Consider the following 20,944-nt stretch of genomic DNA (forward strand, 5'->3'; position numbering starts at 1 on the left):
GGGCAGTATTGGGAAATTTTACTTCAGGCAGGGGATGAAAAGGAGTGACTGAGGGTAAAAATGGTAAGACTTCCCTTGCAAAAAACCAAGAATAGTCAGTAGGAGGCAGTTTCTCAGTAAAAGAGAAATGGCTTAGAAGATAGCAAAGAAAACAGAGAAGAAATCCAAGATGATAGCTCTGAGCCAAAAGAATAACAGGCCGGATGGCAAAAAGATATGCAGATAAAGAGAGGATGAGGGAGGAATCTGGATGTGCAATCAGCTTTCATTAATTAGTGTTCCAGTTCCTCCTCTGAGCTTTCTAGGATTCTACAAAGGGAAGTCAGAAATAAAGACAGGAGCACATGTACTGCTAACTCTGCTGTATTAGCAGTGTTTGTAGTAAAACATCTTCTGAAATCAAGCCCACTAGTTTATGCATCTGTTTTCCTCAGCCAAACTTTTCTGGAAAATTTATGAGAGAGGAAATTATTTATATACAGTCTGGGTACTGTGCAATTAATAAAATGTCACCACATAGACTATATCAACCAGGTGGCATTAATGGCAAAATAATGCATGGCACTTAAAGTATGATGTCTTGAGCTACTAGTGTGCCCTCAGCAAGTTTGCTGATGACACCAAGCTGTGTGGTTCGGTTGATATGCTGGAGGGAAGGAATGCCATCCAGAGGGACCTTGACACGCTTGTGAGGTGGCCAGTGCCAGTCTCATGAAGTTCAACCAAGCCAAGTGCAAGGTCCTGCACCTGGGTCGGAGCAATCCCAGGCACAGCTACAGGTTGGGCAGAGAAGAGATTCAGAGCAGCCCTGCGGAGAAAGACTTGGGGGTGTTGGTCAATGAGAAAATGAACATGAGCCAGCTTCAGTGTGCGCTTGCAGCCCAGAAAGCCAACTGTATCCTGGGCTGCATCAAAAGAAGTGTGACCAGCAGGTCGAAGGAGGTGATCCTGCCCCTCTAATCTGCTCTCGTGAGACCTCACTTGGAGTATTGTGTGCAGTTCTGATGTCCTCAGCATAAAAAGGACATGGTACTGTTGGAACAAGTCCAGAGGAGGGCCACGAGGATGATAAGGGGACTGGAGCACCTCCTGTACAAAGACAGGATGAGAAAGTTGGGGCTGTTCAGCCTGGAGAAGGGAAGGCTGCGTGGAGACCTCATAGCAGCCTTCCGGTATCTGAAGGAGGCCATAAGGATGTCATGGAGGGACTCTTCATTAGGGACTGTAGTGATAGAACAAGGGGTAACGGGATCAAACTTAAACAGGGAGGTTTAGATAGGATGTAAGGAGGAAATTCTTTACTGTAAGGCTGGTGAGGCACTGGAATGGGTTTCCCAGGGAAGTTGTAAATGCTCCATCCCTAGCTGTGTTCAAGGCCAGGTTGGACAGAGCCTTGGGTGATATGGTTTAGTGTGAGGTGTCCCTGCCCATGGCAGGGGGTTGGAAGTAGATGATCTTAAGGTCCTTTCCAACCCTAACTGTTCTATGATTCTACTGTTCAGAGGAAGAGGTGAAGTATAAATGAAAATGAGTGACTATGGAAAGCAATTATGAGAAATCATAAACAGTGCAATTTTAATATGAAATAGCATGTTATGGGTCTAGGCCTATAAATACATATGTCTACATCATAACTAGCAAAGAAAGGATCTGCTGAAAGTGCCTGTTTCTCTCAAGTATAACTTTTTGTGTCTCTGTTGGATAACTAAAATTTAAATATCTAGACTACATTAAATTCCTTCCCATATGAATAACTGGTTATTGTGCACTAGGAAATAACATGCTATTGTTGTGTCAACTGTCCTGAGGAAAGGAAGCCCATGTAACAGTTCTGCACTTGAGCTGAGGTGAAAATATCAAGGCTGCTTATGCAGACAAAAGGCAAGGCTGGGGAAAGAAGCCAACATAGCTGAGGGCCAGTTTTTGAGCTGTGATTTATTTTGTTTTTATAATCTCATGAGAGAATGAAAGAAGTTTCTACTGCACCCACCCTTATCCCTACCGATGCAGAATTATTTTCTAACCTTTTGCCCAGACTGGCCTGACAGTGGCTGCAGCCATTGGAGGGCATTTCCCTCCTACCACACAAATTCCTCCACAGAATCTACATTCATCATTGGCCATAAAATCTCTCATTCTTAATTTTATCCCATTTGTCTTGGTCATGCCTGCTTGTACCATCTAATGTACACCCTGCTTTACCCTATCCTACTTTTTGTCCTCTACTCACTTTTTGTAGTTAGCATTAACAACCAGGCATGTCTGTTTTCTGCATCTAAGAAGTACTGTACCATATTCTTTTGCCCCTGTGTTATGAAAAAATTTGTTAAAAGATTTTCACCCGGGAAAGCTTCATCCCCAGGCACCATCTGGTACTTTTACTCTGTTAAAGGAATGAAAGCCAAGAAACAACTACAAAAATTGATCCTGATATCCAGTCTGCTTAATTGCTAGGTGGCTGCACCACTCTGGTTTGGACCTCTTCAGTTAATTCTCTTTAAAACAACACTTAAGCATGACTCCCTCTGTTCTGTACAGTGCTGTAATGTCACAAAAGTCTTTGCACCCTTGAACTCACTCTCCCTTGTATTAAACCTGAGGGCACACATCGCATGATCAGGCCATAAGACTATCATTCTGGCGAGCTGCAACACAACACTTGCACTATTTTAGATACTCAGAACTGAAAAAAACACAGAGAAATAATTGTGCCTGAAGGACAGAGTGATGCCATAGGGCCTAGAAGAGACAAAGGGCTAAGCACTGTGTAAAGTGAGCATGATCAATCTGTTCTGGAGAAAGAAGAGCAGAAGGCTGCAGGCCATGTCAGATGGCCTCTGAACCCCCAGGTATCCATCCTGGCCCTCTTAAACTACAAAAATAAAGATGATGAGTCTATCAAAGGGAAAGAACACTCTTACTGTGACAGTTCACTTTTCTACTGATTGTTTGAAAGCTCTGAGACAAGAATTATTCTGGTTTGTTTTTTTTTTTTTTGTATGGAAGAATTATGATAACAGACGGGAAAAAAGACCTCAAACTGCAAAACAGTCACCCTGAATACCAAACTAAATTTCAGGCTAGAACTCAAAGTATATCTATGCCAAAGAAGGGTTCCAAACATGTGCTATCAGTTCACATACATTAAACACGAAAGAGTCAATCTCCTTCCTCCATATGCCATATTGCTAGCTTTCCCTTTCACTCCCATCAGGCCTCAAAGACTCTCTTTTCAAGGGCAGAAAAGGAATCCTAGAAAATGGAAGCAAAATTGTGAGGGAATCAGCTTGATCTGAATTTACTGTGCTGCACTGCAGCCTACAACCTGTTAAAAAGCATAGGTCTGCTGGAGACTCTTCTCTTTAACTGGCATTTAGGAATCCACAAAGTAAAAAGGATGTAGACTTTGACAGGACTGTATAAATACTTAGAATCATAGAATAGTTAAGGTTGGAAAGGACCTTAAGATCATCTAGTTTCAACCCCCCTGCCATGGGCAGGGACACCTCATACTAAACCATATCACCCAAGGCTTCATCCAACCTAGCCTTGAACACCGCCAGGGATGGAGGAGCATGCTTCTCTGTATAAGAACTGCATTTGTGTCAATGAAATCACTCATATAAAAACATAATTCTCAAAGCTTTAGGTACCTTCTACTGGTTCCAGTGAGATTTAATAAATGCAAAATATTTTTGAAAATTCAGTATACTTGACTGCAAAAGCGGATCTTAATTTTGCTGTAAATCTGCACATCACAAATATATAATATATATTACTATGGCCTATCAGAGAAAGAGGAAGTACAGACTTCGGCTTTAGGGGTTCAGTCCAAAGCACTGGCACACAAACATGAAAGTAAATGCCCTGCACTCTGATGCAGTCTGTAAAGTAATGGGCACCACCAGATTCAGATTCCCACCTGCTCTCTGGCAGTGCCCATCTCCCTCCATTGGCTCTGTGCCATTATGGTCCTACCACTGGCAGCTGCTAAAGACGTAAGACACATGAAATGAATCAGAATGGCAATGATTCTCAAAAGTTAGAGTCAGTGTTCAGAACACCAAGAATATAATCAGAAGAGGCAAGAACTTCTCATAGTTTTTTTTTTCTGTTTGTTTTGTGAGATTTATTAATGAGCAATTGAAATGAAAAATTTAATCTGAATATGAAATAGCCACTTAAAAAATTTCAAGATCTAGCAAAAACCCTTTGTTTAAATACCAGCTGGCTCAGACCTTAGGCACTTCACTGAGATGCTGAGAAGGCCACACAGTTTATGTCACCTCCCCATGATAATGAAGAAATAAAGACAATCTGAGAGGCAATTCAGCATCCCCAACACGTGAATTATTCATGATGGGAATCACTCCCTCCACTTGCTGAGGAACCCAAAAGACTAGAGATCCCAGCAATAACAGGTATTGCAAAGTGATTATTTTTTTAAGTTTCAAAAATCCATATGGAACATCTAAAAAGAGCAATCTAATACCCTACAGAGCTGTAATACACGATATTCTTTTCAGTTGGAGTGAAAAGAGACCTTTCTTTGTGAAATACTAGAAATATGGGAAAATATTGGGGAAAAAACAATTCACAAGAAGAAAAAAAAAAGAAAGAAAATTGCCTGCTAGTTTTATTCTCAGACTGCAGTCTTCCACTTGCTCAGATTTGTCATCTGAGTTACACCTCTAAAGGAAGTCATGCTGCTGCTGCTCCTGCTTCCAAGACTTTGATTGCTGTAATTGTGCTAAACACAAAAAAGCTACATGACAATTTAAATACCTGTTTTCAGTTTGATGGGATTTGAAACGCTGGACATATTTGACCTCAGAAATAAAATTTTCTAAAGGAAAATCAGCTGAACTTCAATTTTAGTGGTATTACTGAATAGTTTCTGTAATCCATTGATACTCATGTGCTGCAAAATTTCTAAGTACAAATTATGAGTACAAGTTGTACTGAAGTCCACTGCTGAATAGAATGCTCGAAAAATGGTCACTCTGCCTGGTCAGATCACAGCAAAAAGACTGAGGTAAACCCCCCCCCACACACACAGAGCACATACATGAAGCAGTCTTTAAAAATATTATAACAACTTGTATATTTTTATCATAGGAAATTTGTAGTTTATTAGTTGTACCATGATGTTTAATAAACTGAATATGACTCCTTAATGCCACTTTATGGGTAAACCGCTGTAATGTGTCAACCGTGGCTGGATGCCAGCTACCCACCAAGCCATTCCATCACTCACCTCCTCAGCAGGACAGGGTGGGGAAAAAGTAAGATGGAAAAAAATTGTGGGTCAAGAAAAAGGCAGTTTAATAAAGCAAAAGCAAAGGCCACATGCAGAAGCAATGGTAAACAAAAGATTTATTCTCTGCTTCCCATCAGCAGGCTATGTACAGCTACTTCCTTGGAAGCAGGGCTTCAGTACACATAGTGGTTGCTCCAGAAGAAAAATGTAACAACAAATGGACCCCACACCCCTCTTTTCCCTTATTTTTTATTGCTGAGCAGATGACATATGGTATAGAATATCCCTTTTGCACAGTTGGGATCAGCTGTCCTGGCTGTGTCCCCTCGTAAGATCTTGCTCACCCACGGCTGACTGGTGAGGAGGGAATACTGAAGAGACAGCTTTGATGCTGGGCAAGCACAGCTCAGCAGTAACCAAAGCACTGGTGTGCTACCAAGACCTTTCTAGCTACCACTGCAAAGCGCTGTGAGGGCTGCTATGATGAAAATTAACTCCATCTCAGTCAGACATAATACAAATGTACAGGTGTGTGCAAAAGGAAGTCAAGTTTTATAAAATAACCTTGCATAAAATTTATTACTTGTGGGGCAGAAAGCTTTCTGGGGACCCAATTTGAGAAAAGGGGTTACACAAAAGGTTCTGCTTTCATCTTGTCCAAAAATAAGGGGAAGTTAGGAGATCTTAACTGACTGCGTCAGCCAAGGCTTCCATATGACTCTGCCATACAAAGGTTTTGCCTCAGAGAAATTCAAAATATTCGATCCTAAATCTCTCAAGGACAGAGAAGCCAGGGGCCTAATGTGACCATGTTTTCTGCTGCAGGAGGCCCTCCTCTAATAAAGATTATTGCCAAGGAAAACAACACTCTTTTATAAGCTTAATCATAGTTTAACACCTATTCATTCTGTCTGTGCGATGGGATTCTGTTACTTTAAGTCTGCAGGAAAATTACATGTTCAAACTGAGGAAGTCATTTTTATGAAATCTATTTGTTCAAATGCAAAACTGAAATCAATAACATGTTTTCTTTCCTTTTTGTTTAGATTCTGCAGTTAGATTGCTACAAACTGTGGCTAGTAATTTACTTTGATTGTAATGAACAAGAACAGACAGTTCAGCAAGTAGACAGGAAACTATGGAGAAGAAACTATGAACATAAAAGAATCATGTCTCTAACTCATTGTTAACGTAGTGCTTTGGTATAATGGTTACAAAGGAAAAGAAAGCAGGCAAGAAAAAGAGGAGGGAGGGCAGGAGGGATGCTGTATGTCTTGCAGACTGGAAATGTGCATGCGGTTCTGTACCCCCTTGAAATTACTTTTCTTTTAGACCCTTGTATTCAGTAGCAGAAAAATAGAAGTACAGACAAAGTTACAATAGGAATCTAATAATTATTAAGTTATTAATATTTGTTAATGCCAGAATGATACCTATGGCAGAAAGCTGTCTTACAAATAACAGCCTTGTCATCAAATACATTAATGTCTCCTTTTAAGAGTCCTTCCTGATATTCAAGGTCTATTTGACTTTTTGAAGTTTCCTCATCACTGGTAATTCTCTTTGTACACATAAACACAAACATAAACCAACCATCCCCATAATTGGTGTCTGTAGTCCTCAGACACTCATGTCTGCCCTCCTGCTGTGACTGCCTGCATGTTACAGCAACCTGTGATCCTGATTGTCAAGATTTTTTCAAATTCTTTGCTTTATTGAAAATGAGCAGCCATTTCAAAATTGCAACCAATAATCTTTGCATCAGGTTTTTTTTGCTATTTCTGAGTAATCTCAAGAAAATCAGCAAATTAATTCTGCAGTTGTAATAAATTAAAATGCTACAACAGTTACTTTATGTAACTTGTTCCTACAAGATGTTCTGGAGGCCAAAACCATAAATGGGCTCAAAAACAGGTAGACAAATTGATAGGTGATAAATCCATCAATGGATGCTAAATATAATGGCCTAAATTTAACATTCACTTCAGAAAGTCCCAAAATGAATGATTGCACTAGTCCAAGATAGAGAATGAGGAAATAAATGGGCATCCAGAGCTTAGAGAAGGATGATCTATATATGCCTATTTCTGGTACCAACCAGTTTTTAAGACACGGCAAATGCATTGTTTAATGAGTACTCCAATATCTACATCATGATGCTTACTGTTTTTCATGTACCTTTCAGTAAAAAATGGTGAAGAATAAAAAATGTATATGGGCAAAATACGTTTGGTTCTCCAGTTCTTTCCATTATCAAAAGATAATGAGATTATTTTTTTAATTCATAACAGAAAAAACACAGTGGTTCTCACCACTTACATTTACATTATACGTGCCCTATCCTCTCCTTTCTCCAGGTAAACAAACTGCAATAATTTCAGCTGTCTGAATTCATAACTTTTTTTAATAGCATAAACTGAAGTGAACACCAGTTTACATTACCGGTGAGATGGGGGACTAAAGTGTTCCAGGAATAAACTCACTGCCTTTCCAGTTGCCACTGTTATTGCAGTTAAAGGCCCTAATAAAAGGGGATGAGCAGACAGCAGAGGATGTTAACAGCTTTACCTTCCTCGCTTTAAACAGCATAAAGCTGGAACTGAGCACACATTTAATGACAGCTTGTTTTGTGAAACCTCAACCACACTCTGGGAGTTAGCCAGATGTTCGAGTCTATCCCTTTACTCTGGTCATCACACTCACTATTTCTTCCCTTACCCTACATGCAATACTGGAAATCCCTCTTGGGTTTTTTTTCTTTTCATAATGCCCAGCATTTACTATCTTCCCATATACAACTGGGCATAGAGAGGTTGGGTGGGACTGTATTTACTGTTCATGTTCTTCTGTTGCCAAGATGTTAAGTTTCTCTGCAGTCTTCCATTCCACCTCATTCTTCCCACCATTTTTTCCTCACCAAAACTAACAGCTTGCTTTTATGTTGCACTTTGCATACTCTGCTCCTGAATCTCATCAGTAAAACTAACATGGTTGTTTTTCAGTACTGTTTCAGTGCCAAGTACATCACTGAACTATCCAAGCTTCTGTTAACTGATGCAATTTCTAGGCTTTCTAAACAAGAACAAGGCATAGAAAAAAATAAGTAAGATTTTTTTAATTTTTTTTAATGACAGCCTCAGAAGTTAAGGATTTGGAATCAATTTAATCTGCCTCTGAACAAACTCGTATAATGTACTCAAATAACAAGCTCATTCAAATCAAAACTTAATTTTGACCAAGAAAGATTTTTTCTTTCCCTGTAAGAGAGGATTTCAGTTAATCTGAAGAAATGTATATTGCATATATACTTAATGTAATGAAAGCCACTGTAGGTAAGAAGAGAATAGGACTGAGTGGGCATACCTTCTGCTTGATTCCAAAGTTACACTAAAGGGCAAATTAGTATATAAATAGATCACTAAATTTTTCTGGTTCACCAATAATTACTTCCCATGAAAGAGACAAACAGAAAACCCACTTGTGTTCTTTTCTGTTATTCCTGCAGTAAAAATCTATAAGTACTGTTTTGCTGCATTTCATAAAATCATAGAATGGTTTGGGTTGGAAGGGACCTTAAAGATCATATAGCTCCAACCCCCCTGCCATGTGCAGGGACATGTCCCACTAGGGCGGGTTGCTCCAAGCCATGTCCAACCTGGCCTTGAACACCGCCAAGGATGGGCAGCCACAAGTTCTCTGGGTAACCTTTGCCAGTGCCTCACCACCCTCAGAGTGAGGTTTTCCCTAATATCTAACCTAAATCTACCCTCATTTAGCTTGAAGCCATTTCCCCTTGTCCTGTCACTACATGCACTGGTAGGGATGGGGTATTTCTCTCATTTAATATACCCATTTTGAAACTGCTAAAACACTAAATTCCTTCTAAATGGCTTCTCTGGCCATGGCTCCTCTATCCTCCATGTTTTCTGTCTTTTGATACTACTTTTGATCTTTTTGCCTCTTCTTCAAGGTTCTCTAAAATTCTGTTAATTGTACAGAATTCTGAAACAGATTTGGGTAACAACACAGCATGAAGGACTAACTTTCTTTTTGAGGCAAAAAGATATGATTAAATTTCTGACTTTAATCATATGCTCAAGAGCTCTGTAATCATAATAATCTTGCTCGCTCAGATCATAGTTTTGTGACCTTCTATTTCTTCTCTAGATGGTGCATATATGATTAAAAGTGAATATAGTATTCTTAATGTGTTGAAGATTTTGCTATCAGAGTATGAGTGCACATATAGTTTGCAAGTGACCACTTCCATTCATGCTGACAGTGTCCCCAAGCTTTTTCTAAACATCATTCCATCTCCAGCTGTGAGTTTTATTTCTGACAGACATAGGACCCCCAGATATTAGCATGACCAGGAAATTGCTGTCTGGCTAGTTATTTCCCACAAAACCCACAGTTCTAAACTTTCCCTCTTGATTACTAAACTATGCATTCAGAACACAGAAAATATCATGACTTGGTGTTATTAATACCAACCACAGTTTCATGGAAGATATGAGTTGAATCTTTCAATTTCACCTTTAAAGGAGCATGTGTGCTTTATAAGTCTTTGTGGATAAGACAAAGAGAAGGAAGGAGTGACAGAAATATCAACAAACTCTAAAATCAACAGGAAAGAAATAATAAGAACCTTAACATGGGATTAAAGGAATAAAAACATGCTCAAAGAGTTTTTTAAAGGATTTTTTCTGGAACTTGGTGCTCAGTTTTTCTTTATTTGTGAACTGAGAGCTTCCTACTGTGCTTGTAGGAGTAAATCACGGTAGGCAGGAAGTTCTAACACACTACAATGTGTTGAAGTAATATCAACAACAGCAAAATAATGTGGTAGTGTGGGAGCCTCAGCATGCACTCATGCCAAATGGTTCACGTTGAAATGGAAAATACAAAGATTATTTTTCGGTGACAAAAGAAAATCAATACTTTAAATCAATGCCAGTCATGGGGAACAGTGAGAATAAGTAAGAGAAGACAATAAAGCACCTTTGGGAGCACTCAAAAGAAAAATGCAATGAATGTAAAACCATTATACTGAAATAAAAGCCCCTTTTCCCCACATGAGGATAGATTTGCAAGTCAAAATCAGAAACCAAAAATCAGAAACCGAAATCAGAAACCATATTACGAAACGATACTAATTTTTCATGTTTCCACTTCCAGACACTTTTTGAAAACTAAAGAATACTTAGTTAGGTGTCTGAGTTAAAGTTCTTCAAAACCCACCAGGTTAATGCCCACCTTTCTTGCCCATCTGTCATGGTTTAGGTTAAATGCCTTTTAACTACTATGCTGCTGTATGCAGGAGACCCTTGCAGATTGCACATACTAGTTCTGTCCTATCCATATGCCATGACCCAGTGGAAAGGCAGGTGAACTCCTGGAAGAGACAAGAGGGGGTACCCTGGGAAGCACAGTGGTGCCCAGCCGTTTGGACATACCAAGACAAACTACTCACTTGCTGGAATTCTGAAACTCTTTGTAATCCCCTCTTTGCAAATCAGCTGTGACAGAAGTGTAAAGACATAGTTAGCCTGCTTATTTGTTTTATGCAATTGAACAGTTTGGTGCAACATGCTTGTGTGAGACAAAGTGAGTTACAAAAGCTCTGCACAGAGCCTATAAGGTATCTCTGTCTGCATTATTGTTTGCTCAGAAAGAACACCAGACTTGCATTGCTCCACTTGCCATTGCAGTGTACCACCTAGATTAGCAGGGCCTACTAGGATGAAACCCCTGACCTGGTCTGTGGGGGAACATGACTGAACAATGTCTGAACTAGTAAAACCCCAGAGATCCAGCTAGTCCACATGGAGTGTCTTCCTAAACCTGCATTGGAGAGTTTTTTATGTTACACACCACACATAGGTTGCATTCTTTCCTCCATCACTCCCTACTTTAGAAAGCTGGATGTAACTTAGATAGCACAAACCCATTTTATTGGGGTGCCTCTAAAATAGCTAGCAGGTATAAACACCACAGTAGCCAAATCTGGGAGGGTTTCCCTTTTCCACCACAAGGAATGCGAACTAAAGAAAAGATACCTATTAAGTAGTTTTCTCAGAGTCTACAGGAAATTTGTGCTTGGCCAATAAATTGAACCAAGATTTCCAAAGTCCCTCTCCATTTCTCTGGCTGTTAGAATACTTCCTCTCTCTATGCACAATACAGTACAGAGGAAGTAAATCCTGAATAACTGACTACACTGAATAAGTGGAGTTTCACCACAGCACAGACCCAGACCCAAGCAACTGTTGAAACAGAACTTTCAATAATGCTCGCTTTAGTATGTGGAGCAGTAATATTTACAGACCCCAGGGAGGAATTAATAAAACCAAACTTACTGCAAAATTTAATTAAAATTATACATGGCAATAGAGAGTCTTCACTAGCTCCTTCTAAGAACTCCATCCTTCACAGGATATTGAATGATGACAATATACTTAGCTAATAAAGGTCAGAAGAATGGAAATTAACTGAATGTGTCCTAAAAGCGAGGTATATATTCTGCAATCTGATTATCTCTTTCCAAGATTCAGATTTATGCACTATGTTCCTTTCAAGGAAAAAAACCCACCCAAACCCTTAGAAAATAACTACCACATCTCTCAACTACAGACTTAATCCATAAAGAATGTCCTTAACATATTGCAATGGCTTTAAATACAAGAATTTTTGGAAGTCTACTATCTTTTTACTTCGGATTGACAGAACTAACAATGCATGGTGAGATAAATAAAAGTGTTTGTGTTAATTCACACTTTCAGATTTTGCTTTCTTTGGGTATATTTTGGTCTATAAGAATAAAATCTATTTTCAGTAGTATCCCAATAAAATAATATTTGAACACATTTCTTTCCTTTGGATTGCTTTCCATGGATTGACATCCAGCAACATCATAGATTATTGGAAACCCTGCAGATACTGCACAAAGGGATGCAGAATGAGAAAAAAACTGCTAGTTGAATTGCAACTGTAAGAAGATGGAGCACCCACTGATGTGTGAGGTTTACGTTCCCTGGAACACAACTGTGTGTTCACACAATTCCTAAAAGGAATGAGCATGCAATACTAGGTACAAAGGCAGACCAGGCAAATCAGATGATATCTATGAACTTTCATCTGGAGGAGTTTTCATTGTGAGTTCAGCAAGTGAGTTCACTTGCTTGAGACTGTTACTTGAGAATACCACAAATGATATTCCTATTGCTGTCAAAAATAATAACTAAATTTGGAATTATCAATTAAGAAATATGCTATAATTAAATATATGGCAGTGGTTTAACAAAGCAGAAATATTTGAGAACGAACAGCTTGTGGAGGGGATGAAAGGTGTTGCCAGTTTAGCGTTTAGCAATGTACATACTGCCAACAAATACGTGTATTTTAGTTTACAGATTAAACTAAACATAACCAAAAGTGCCAAAAATAGCAAAATCATGCTATCAGATTGCTGTCATATTTGGCTTTCTACTCTGAAGCAACTTTGTTTCATCCAGAAGTAAAAATATCTAACTTGCAAATAAAAACTTGAGCTGCTGTACAATATGCTGTAATAAAAAGGGATTTATAAAAATATTCCTTATCTTGGTCTGGATTCATATAAACAATGAGGATAGAGTTTTACAAACTCTAAGTGTGAACATTAAATCTGGAAGTTCCAAACACTGTATGGCTTACTATCAACATGCCTCTTCCCTGTTCTTCTAGAAGTATATTTTCAAGGCAGAACAAGAGAAATGAGATACTTCTGCATTTATTATGATTAGTCATGCTTCTTGGCATATGTTTTTTTATTTTGCATTTAATAAACAAGCATTTCTGTTGTGAATAACCTAGGAATGGAATCAGTTTGTACATAAAGTCTGAGAGATAAAGGATGATTACTTATTTTATATTTAAAAATCTAAATCTTTCTCAAAACAGAACTTTTACAAGGAATGCATCATTCTAATCTTCTCCCTTTTGGTGTGGTATATCTTCTTTGTTGATTATTTTAAGAACATGCCCACACTGCAGAAAGCAATGGATTTAAAGAAATCTAGGACAAAAACTTTTGTAGCTATTTTGCAACACAGTCTCCTTATGTCAATATTTGAGTGGTGCTGGTTACACACAGATTTATTAAAAAGCAATGTCATACCTGTAGACATGCAGGAGCTCTGCCCTGGGGTTTATTCACATCAACAGCCACAAGCTGCCAACCTCCAGCAGCATCTTCATGAAACATCTTGAAAGGGAAGATTGCTGTCAGAAATGTTCTATGTGCCAGTAAATACAAGTGAAAAATAATATATTCCCCTTAAGGACCTGCATACGTTTTGATGATAGCTAGTCTAAAATAAGAAGGATATGGTTCTTATTGCTACAGAGAAAAAAAAAGAAAGCAACATGCTCTTTTTCCAGCAGTAACAGATTCTGAATTTTACTCAGATAACACCAAACACAAAGTGTTTCTATTAGTTCTAATGTAGAAACCAATACAATTAATCTCTGATCAGTTTCATTAGATAGTGGTACCTGTTCAGGAAAAAAATCCTTACTAAGGTAAATTTATCCTGAGCAAACACAAATACATTGTGAACACAAAAGAAGTTTCATGGTGCATTTGGAAATAATAGACAACCTTGTCTTTTTTACTGGCAAGATCATTTTACTCCAAGGATCAGACTGTTGGGGGTCGACCGCGGCATCAGACTTCATTTTTGTTGCACTGAGGCATATCAAGAATAGCTATAGAGTCCTTCTGTACTGTTACCTAGAGCTTATAATCCCTGCAAATAGCTGAATGATACCCAGACTCTAATGATGTAAATGGAAAAGGCTCTCTTGACCCAGCAATATTCACATTTTACCTCTGGAAGCGCTAAGCATAGGCATTTATTTATTTATGTTTTTTTCCCTCACAAATTAAGACATAAAAAGATGCAGACTGCTGGACATAAGGAACAGTGAAAAAACATGTCTGGATATGACTAACACTGTCCTTGAAAATGTCCTTGAAAGAGAACGAATGGCTTTAGCATTTTGAATTGCAGCCTGAGAGCCTGCATGTCCTATGTAATGAAGTGTGGTGAAGTTCCCACCTACTCCTTGACACCCAGCACCCAAACAAGTCACCTCAAGGACACAGCCACAGCAGCATGATTGAAGCTTAAAAGCCATTCTGAGAGTGCTCATTAGACTGGGGACAGTATCAAATATGGTTACAATGCCACCGAGTCCTTATTTAGCATTTGTGCACCAGAGAGAGTTGTCAAGTCAGCTCAGTCCTGAGTTATTCCTCTTTGCACCATTCTTTAAGGTGCAGTGCTAAAGTGCTTTATAGGAACCTCCTTTTATCTTTCTCCAGAGATCCCTTCCTTGACTTTGACCCTTGGACACTCCTTTTCTATAGAACTACGTTTCAGGATAAATTTAATGATTGAGGAAGTGGGCAAATAAAAAAAGATATTGTTATTTTTTCTCAAGGCTATTTCATGCACAAAACAAGGAAGGTTTTTAACTTTCATCTGATGCTTCCAACAATAAAACCTGCACGAAATTTTCTGCCCTTCTTAATACAGAAAGAAAAAATGTGTTTTGTAGTTTAGTAAGCTGGAATCCCTTTGTGTCCCATTATGCCAGTGGCTCAACGAAGAAAGCAATCATTTGCTTGTCTGCAGCCAACATGTGATTTTTATTTTGCATGCTGCAATTTACATTCAACATGTTCATATTCTCTGGCATGATGACATAATTTGGGGAATTTCTTTTATCTTTGAAACGCCTTTATATTGGCTGCTTCTTGATCATGTTGTTCCAGCTTCTAGTTCACAGTATAACAGTTAAGCTTATACAGCTAAGGAATTTGTTCCATCCCTGAGATCAGAGATGAAATGAATATTAAGTTCCTCAGCCTAAGTATGTGTCATGTGGGGAAATCTTTTTTTTTTGTTAGATTTTAAATTTGTATCACCAAGTCTGTTTTGACAAAGACATATATAGTGTAGAAATTACTGCCACAAAGTCTATTTGAGGCAGAAAATGTAACAGCAGGCATTTACATATGGATTACAGGAATATCCAGAGGAATATCACAAAATATTTAATAAATAACTTTGAAACACTTAAATGCTCTAGCTTAGAGAAAATAAATAATCTCTAGCTACAGAGGTTAGAAATATTTTCCACATGGGCATGTTTCGCCTATCTGTCTTTCTAAGAGCTTTCCACAGGCAGCTGGTAGTGGTCCTTCTTGTAGAGGGCAAAATGCACTAGCCCATTTGCATGTTCAGGATACATAATACGATTGTTACAATGAGTGGGAGAATTTCAATCTCGACCCGTTTGCCCACATTCTTCATACTAGCTCTTTCACATTACACAGCCCACATGTAGCAGTGCCATTCCTATCATGGCTTCCTCCTACCCGTTTTCTCTTGTTCAAGGTCCCAGTTTCTGCAGCTACCTCTACAGTTAGCATGGCTCTTTCATTACGTCAGGACCTCATTCCTCCTTGGCCTCAACATGCCCTTCCCAGCTCCAGGACCAGCTTCTCCAAACACTTCAGCTACCCTCTGACCTCTTCCAGCTACAGCTTGTGATTTCAGCTCTTCTTCCTTAGCCCAGAAAGCAATATTCAATAGCTCAGAAAGTGATATTTAATAGCAACCCTGATTCCAAACTCACCAATGACATAAGGAAGCATTATCCTACTTCTACTATTAAAACAAAATAAAATCATAGCAATAACATACACAGCCATATAGAAAACCAGAGTACAGTCTTCTCTATTATTGTTTTTTAAGAAAGCCTCATTAGATAACATAAACTAGAATTTAATTTTATATGAAAATTCATGTATCAACTTCAAAATATATGTGGTAACATGCCAAGTCAAATAAATCAGATAACATAGTATTTTTTTATTATTATTATTCATTCATAAACTAAACCAAATCAAGCTCCCAGAAAATCTTAGCATCTCAGGTGCTTCACCTGGGTGGTGGCAGTTGAAGTAGTACTGCTCCTGGACCCCCACATCTGCTGGAACTGCACTCTAATTTCTGCGAATGTTTCGATGATGACTGCAATGAAAACATTCTGAAAAAAAGAACAAGAAAGAATGGCTGACACAAAGCTCAGCAAGCAGAAAAGAGAAGAAATTCATGCTAATATGATCTACATTGCAGACAGGTTTAAAAGAACACATTTTTCAGTACCTTAACAAGCCAGGCCAGAAAGAAAATTAAGGTGATGAAGTAGAAATATGAACGCCATCGGGGAAAACTGTCAATTGCTCGGTACATAAGGAACACCCAGCCTTCCTGAGAAGCAGCTTCGTAAACAGTAAATATGCTCGTGCCTGTCAGAAGAAAAATGACAATGTTTGGCATTAAGGTTTTCAATATCAGCAAACAATAATCTTTTATCTATTACATCTTCCCTTTCTCTAAAGGGTATCAGCTCTCCTCTTTTCCTTCACAGGGAATTTTTCCGGATTAATTTCCATGTTTCTTTCTTTTGCAACTGAATATGAATTGGTTTCATATCAGATCAGACTGATTCCCTTTTCTGCCTGGACACACATGGATAATCCCTCAGATGAGTTCACTGACAGCCCACAAATGTCTCCAATGGCAGAATTTGCCCCTTCCTGTGACTTCAGCAGCACCCATGAGAAAAGACAGATTCCACTGAAACTATTGAGCTGCTTCAAAATTCAGGCCAGTAGCCAAGGTAGCTGCATTAACATACATGTGGTGCCTTAAAAAACATTCAGAAACCACTTTTGAATAAAGTTACTAATTTTAAACTTAAGATTCAAACTCATCCTAATGCCTGAGTTATAAGACACTTCAGCCAGTTTCCCCTTCCTCATCTCTGCAATAAAAGCTTCAAAATAGAGATCATGGTTAGGGCTTGTATGTCATTCCTGTTTGATGTAATTTTCTGTTCCGAGAAGGAATACAATTAAACTGTGAAATTAAACTGCGAAATCTCACAAACTGCTGTGAAATCACGGAATTGTCCTAAAGCCACCTGCTAGCTCTGCTCCACCACTGCTTCACCCCATGTAGTTTTTATCTTGGATAAAACAGGGAGCATGAGGAGTGCTGCCCTTAGTAAAACATAGCAGCTGCTAGCAACATACAGATAGTAAGCATGAACCAGCTGGCTACCGATTCTGTCCACAGGGAAAGGAGGGGTTAGTCAGAAATTTCCAGAGCCCATGAGTTTCCCAAAAATGTACACCAAATCACAGGAGCACTGTGCTGCTGTTCTCCCACTGAAACTGCAGCATCTACATTGTTTCTTCTGCTAAGACAGGCAGGATGAACCTGGAAGTGATTTTGCCTCAGGGACTCTCTTTTTTTCTGGATAAATCTTCACTGATGAAAGAAGACAGGGATGAATGGAATTTTTTCACTCTTTTGGTATGTAGGTGATGAATGGTTAACAAGCTCATGGTGGAGAGGCAAAAATGTTAATCCTCTTTGTTAATTTTTCTGGTTATTGGATTCCTTCCTATTTACTGCATATGGTTCTCAGGACCAAGGAACAGAAATAAAAATAAAAAGAAAGAAAAAGCATTCAAGCATAGATAGCGAAACCCTTTCTATTTCTTCAGAAAAGAGAGTGGTCTCTATCAATAGTGAAATATTCATCAGTGATTACTTCATGGCTATTTTGCATTTCAAAAATTCAAAAAGTAATGGTTCAATTACCTAATATTATACTGTTGCTGAACTGATTAAATTATTGAACAAAACAGTGCTGTTGAGGACAGGCAGAGATTAAGGAGAAAAAAAGGAATCTATTAAAAGTTGCTGGCTAGGAAATTGTCATTAGTCATTACCAATAGGAAAGTCACAATGAAGATTAGTAAAATAGAGGGAATGTCATGCAAAGTATTTATAACACATACACTGGGCCATTTGCCACAGTAAAGCAATACTGCGAATGGACAAAAATGCACAATCAACCCAATTAAAATAACATGTGCTCATCTGTGATGCTAAATTAGAAATGTGTCTTTTATATAAATGGTCCAGGTGTTCTTAAAGCTATTAGGAAGCAATCACCACTAAGAATATACATTCTTACTTAACATATGTGACTTGAAAGTAATAAAGTTTTTAATACTGATGCCAGGAACCATACTTTAGCTATCTCTGTAAATACTGTTTCAACTGGAAACAGAATAAAGGAATGACAGTAAGGGATCCAACACCATGAAATGCTTTGCAGTCAAAAAGAAGAGTAATTCTTAGTTAACATCTGCCTTAATGTAGTTTTTGCTCTTTTAAAAGTTACACTTACCATCAGCAACTGATTCTATTTTTTTCTAAGTATTTCTTTAATATCTGACTCCATCTTCCTAAAGCCAATATCCAAGTTATGCAAGAGAATGTCCTTTCACAGCAGCACATTCTGTTTTTCTCACCATGTTCAAAGCCATATAGAGGGAAAGTATCGAAGTTCTAAGTAATGGTGGGATACATCACAAAAAATAAGACATGAAACCTAACTTTCTGCCCCTTAGATCAAATGGCAAAATTCTCCTTTTCCACAGGCATCAGTATTCTATCTACCAGTGACAGAGTGTCTTCCTCTACTAGTTCAGAGGTCTTAGGTCCTGACCACAGAGTGCTAAGAGTCCAATGGTTAGAGCATAAGAGCATAGGACCTCCTGGAGTTGGTCTAAGAAAAGCAGCAATATGGGTGGCAGTGTGAATGAGGGCTTAGAAACCTTGTTGTCATCTTTTGTCAATGTCCTGAACATTCAGATCAAGATTTGTGCAATCTACCTACAGGCATCAGCAAGACATTTCAGTCATGAAAGAGCTTTGAACCATGAAAAGTGTTAAACACAGGATTATAAAGCTATTATTCATCAGTTTAGGCATACTGGCATGAGTAACTTGCTGAATTTGAGAGCAGGACTTCACCATCTGCATCTAGAATATTGTTAAATCTTAGTAAATAAAAATATCCAGAAAATATTTACAATGATTTTCCTATTTGTCTCAGTAGATGGCTAAATCTGAGTGGCAAGGCAGATTAAAGTCATTTAGGAGGAACTTTCTGATGACAACAGAGGTAAAATAAAGGAATATACTTTGAATTCATTTACTTTTGTTTGACCTTGTCTAATAAACTCTACATTTTTAGGTTACAATAAAACAAATCCTTTCACCACACTGATAGCAAGGAAAGAAAACATTTCTCAACACAGATTAAAACTAAATAAATCCATATCATAACATTTATCAGTCTCAAAAGACTGCTTTTATGCAACCAATAAACACTACTACCTTTGGAAATGGTTTACAGCTGCACACAGTCATTATTAAAAATGAAAGAAATAAAAAAGACCACCAGCAAATAAAAGATTCAGTGAAGTACAGGAAAACAGATTGAATCTTATTCAACTTGTGCAGCATTTGCAGTTGCTTCATACAGTATAGAAGAAAAGACAGCAATCACAAACTAACTGTATCCCTCTTACTAATAAATGTTTAGGTACATTGGCATTCAGCACTGAAATGCAGGGGGCTTATGCCTCCTTCAATACATGTTTATTTCAGTTCTACCAGCTGGGAGCATTAGCCTGAAGGGGCACAGAGGAAGTAGTTGCTATAACACCTAAATTATTATAATAAAAGAAAATTCTACTTGTTTCCATGCTTAATCAGAGAGCAAAGTCACCTGGCTCTTCTGTGCTGTAGAGATGAACAGAGTACCAGGGAAAAAAAAGAATTATAAGAGGCAGAGCACATAGGTAATGATTTTCCATTTCCATTACCTATTAGGGGAGTGAAGAAACCTACCCTGACAAAACCCTATCTTTTAAATACTTAAGGAATATAGAAGGTATTTATTTAAAAGACATTACTCGTAGCTGACAGAAGAATAATAGTATCATTATGCAGGGATGCTATTTTACATAGTGTATTTTATATTTATGCATATTTTGTAAGCAGGCAAGATTTTCTGCTTGTTTCTGTGCCTCTGTGACACTACCATGCTCTGTGACATCAGCTCTTGCTATCACCAAGTCATTCTGTGAATGGACATCATGAAAAAGGGAGTGCACTGAATAATGCTGTAATTTTATAACTGCAGAACTGAAGGAGCAGAGCTAAAAGGTCATGTGGAAAATTCACTATATCTGGAAACAGAACCTTTTCCTCCCAACATGATGTGACGTTCTTGCTTCTTGATTCAAAATCTCGTAGTATTAGAGGAAAAGAATGCATGGTGGTGAGAAGGTGTCTTTTATTAGTATCTTTGTGCTATGAGATTTGTAGCTGTTCCAAGTGAGAAACAATGAGAACTAAGCTTAGATATGCCATCAACTCCAACGTTTTCTGCATGCATAATCTATGTCTATTGACTATGCTGGTTTACCATGTCAGCATTCACCTAGTTTTCTTGTGCCTGCTGTGAAACTGCTGGGAAAGAAAACCTACAGAAGGCCCACTTTATATAAAAGAAAAAAAAAAGGTAAATTTATTGATTTTTTATTATTTTCTTTCTTAGTGACGAATTATTCGGACAAGTAAAAACGTTATTAAAAGCCTGAAATCCTACATATTGTCACCCATAAAATGCTTTATACGCCAGCCGAGAACAGGCGCCTTTTCCTTACTTTCCAGTGACCACTAGATGGCGATCGTGCAC

General features: G+C 38.2%; 1 protein-coding gene across 1 annotated transcript in view; it reads right to left on the bottom strand.

Annotated features, from left to right (window-relative positions):
* Positions 1-20,944, bottom strand: part of NALCN (sodium leak channel, non-selective) — a 234,116-nt gene that overhangs the window by 141,127 nt on the left and 72,045 nt on the right. Inside the window, exons 8-10 of the mRNA XM_005145229.4 lie at positions 16,480-16,622; positions 16,256-16,360; positions 13,419-13,505 (exon numbers count right to left, since the gene is read on the bottom strand). Of these exons, the coding sequence (XP_005145286.1) occupies positions 13,419-13,505; positions 16,256-16,360; positions 16,480-16,622 (335 nt within the window). The remainder of the gene's footprint in view (positions 1-13,418; positions 13,506-16,255; positions 16,361-16,479; positions 16,623-20,944) is intronic.

The sequence above is a fragment of the Melopsittacus undulatus genome, chromosome 2, assembly GCF_012275295.1.
Source record: "Melopsittacus undulatus isolate bMelUnd1 chromosome 2, bMelUnd1.mat.Z, whole genome shotgun sequence".
Taxonomy (NCBI): Eukaryota; Metazoa; Chordata; class Aves; order Psittaciformes; family Psittaculidae; genus Melopsittacus; species Melopsittacus undulatus.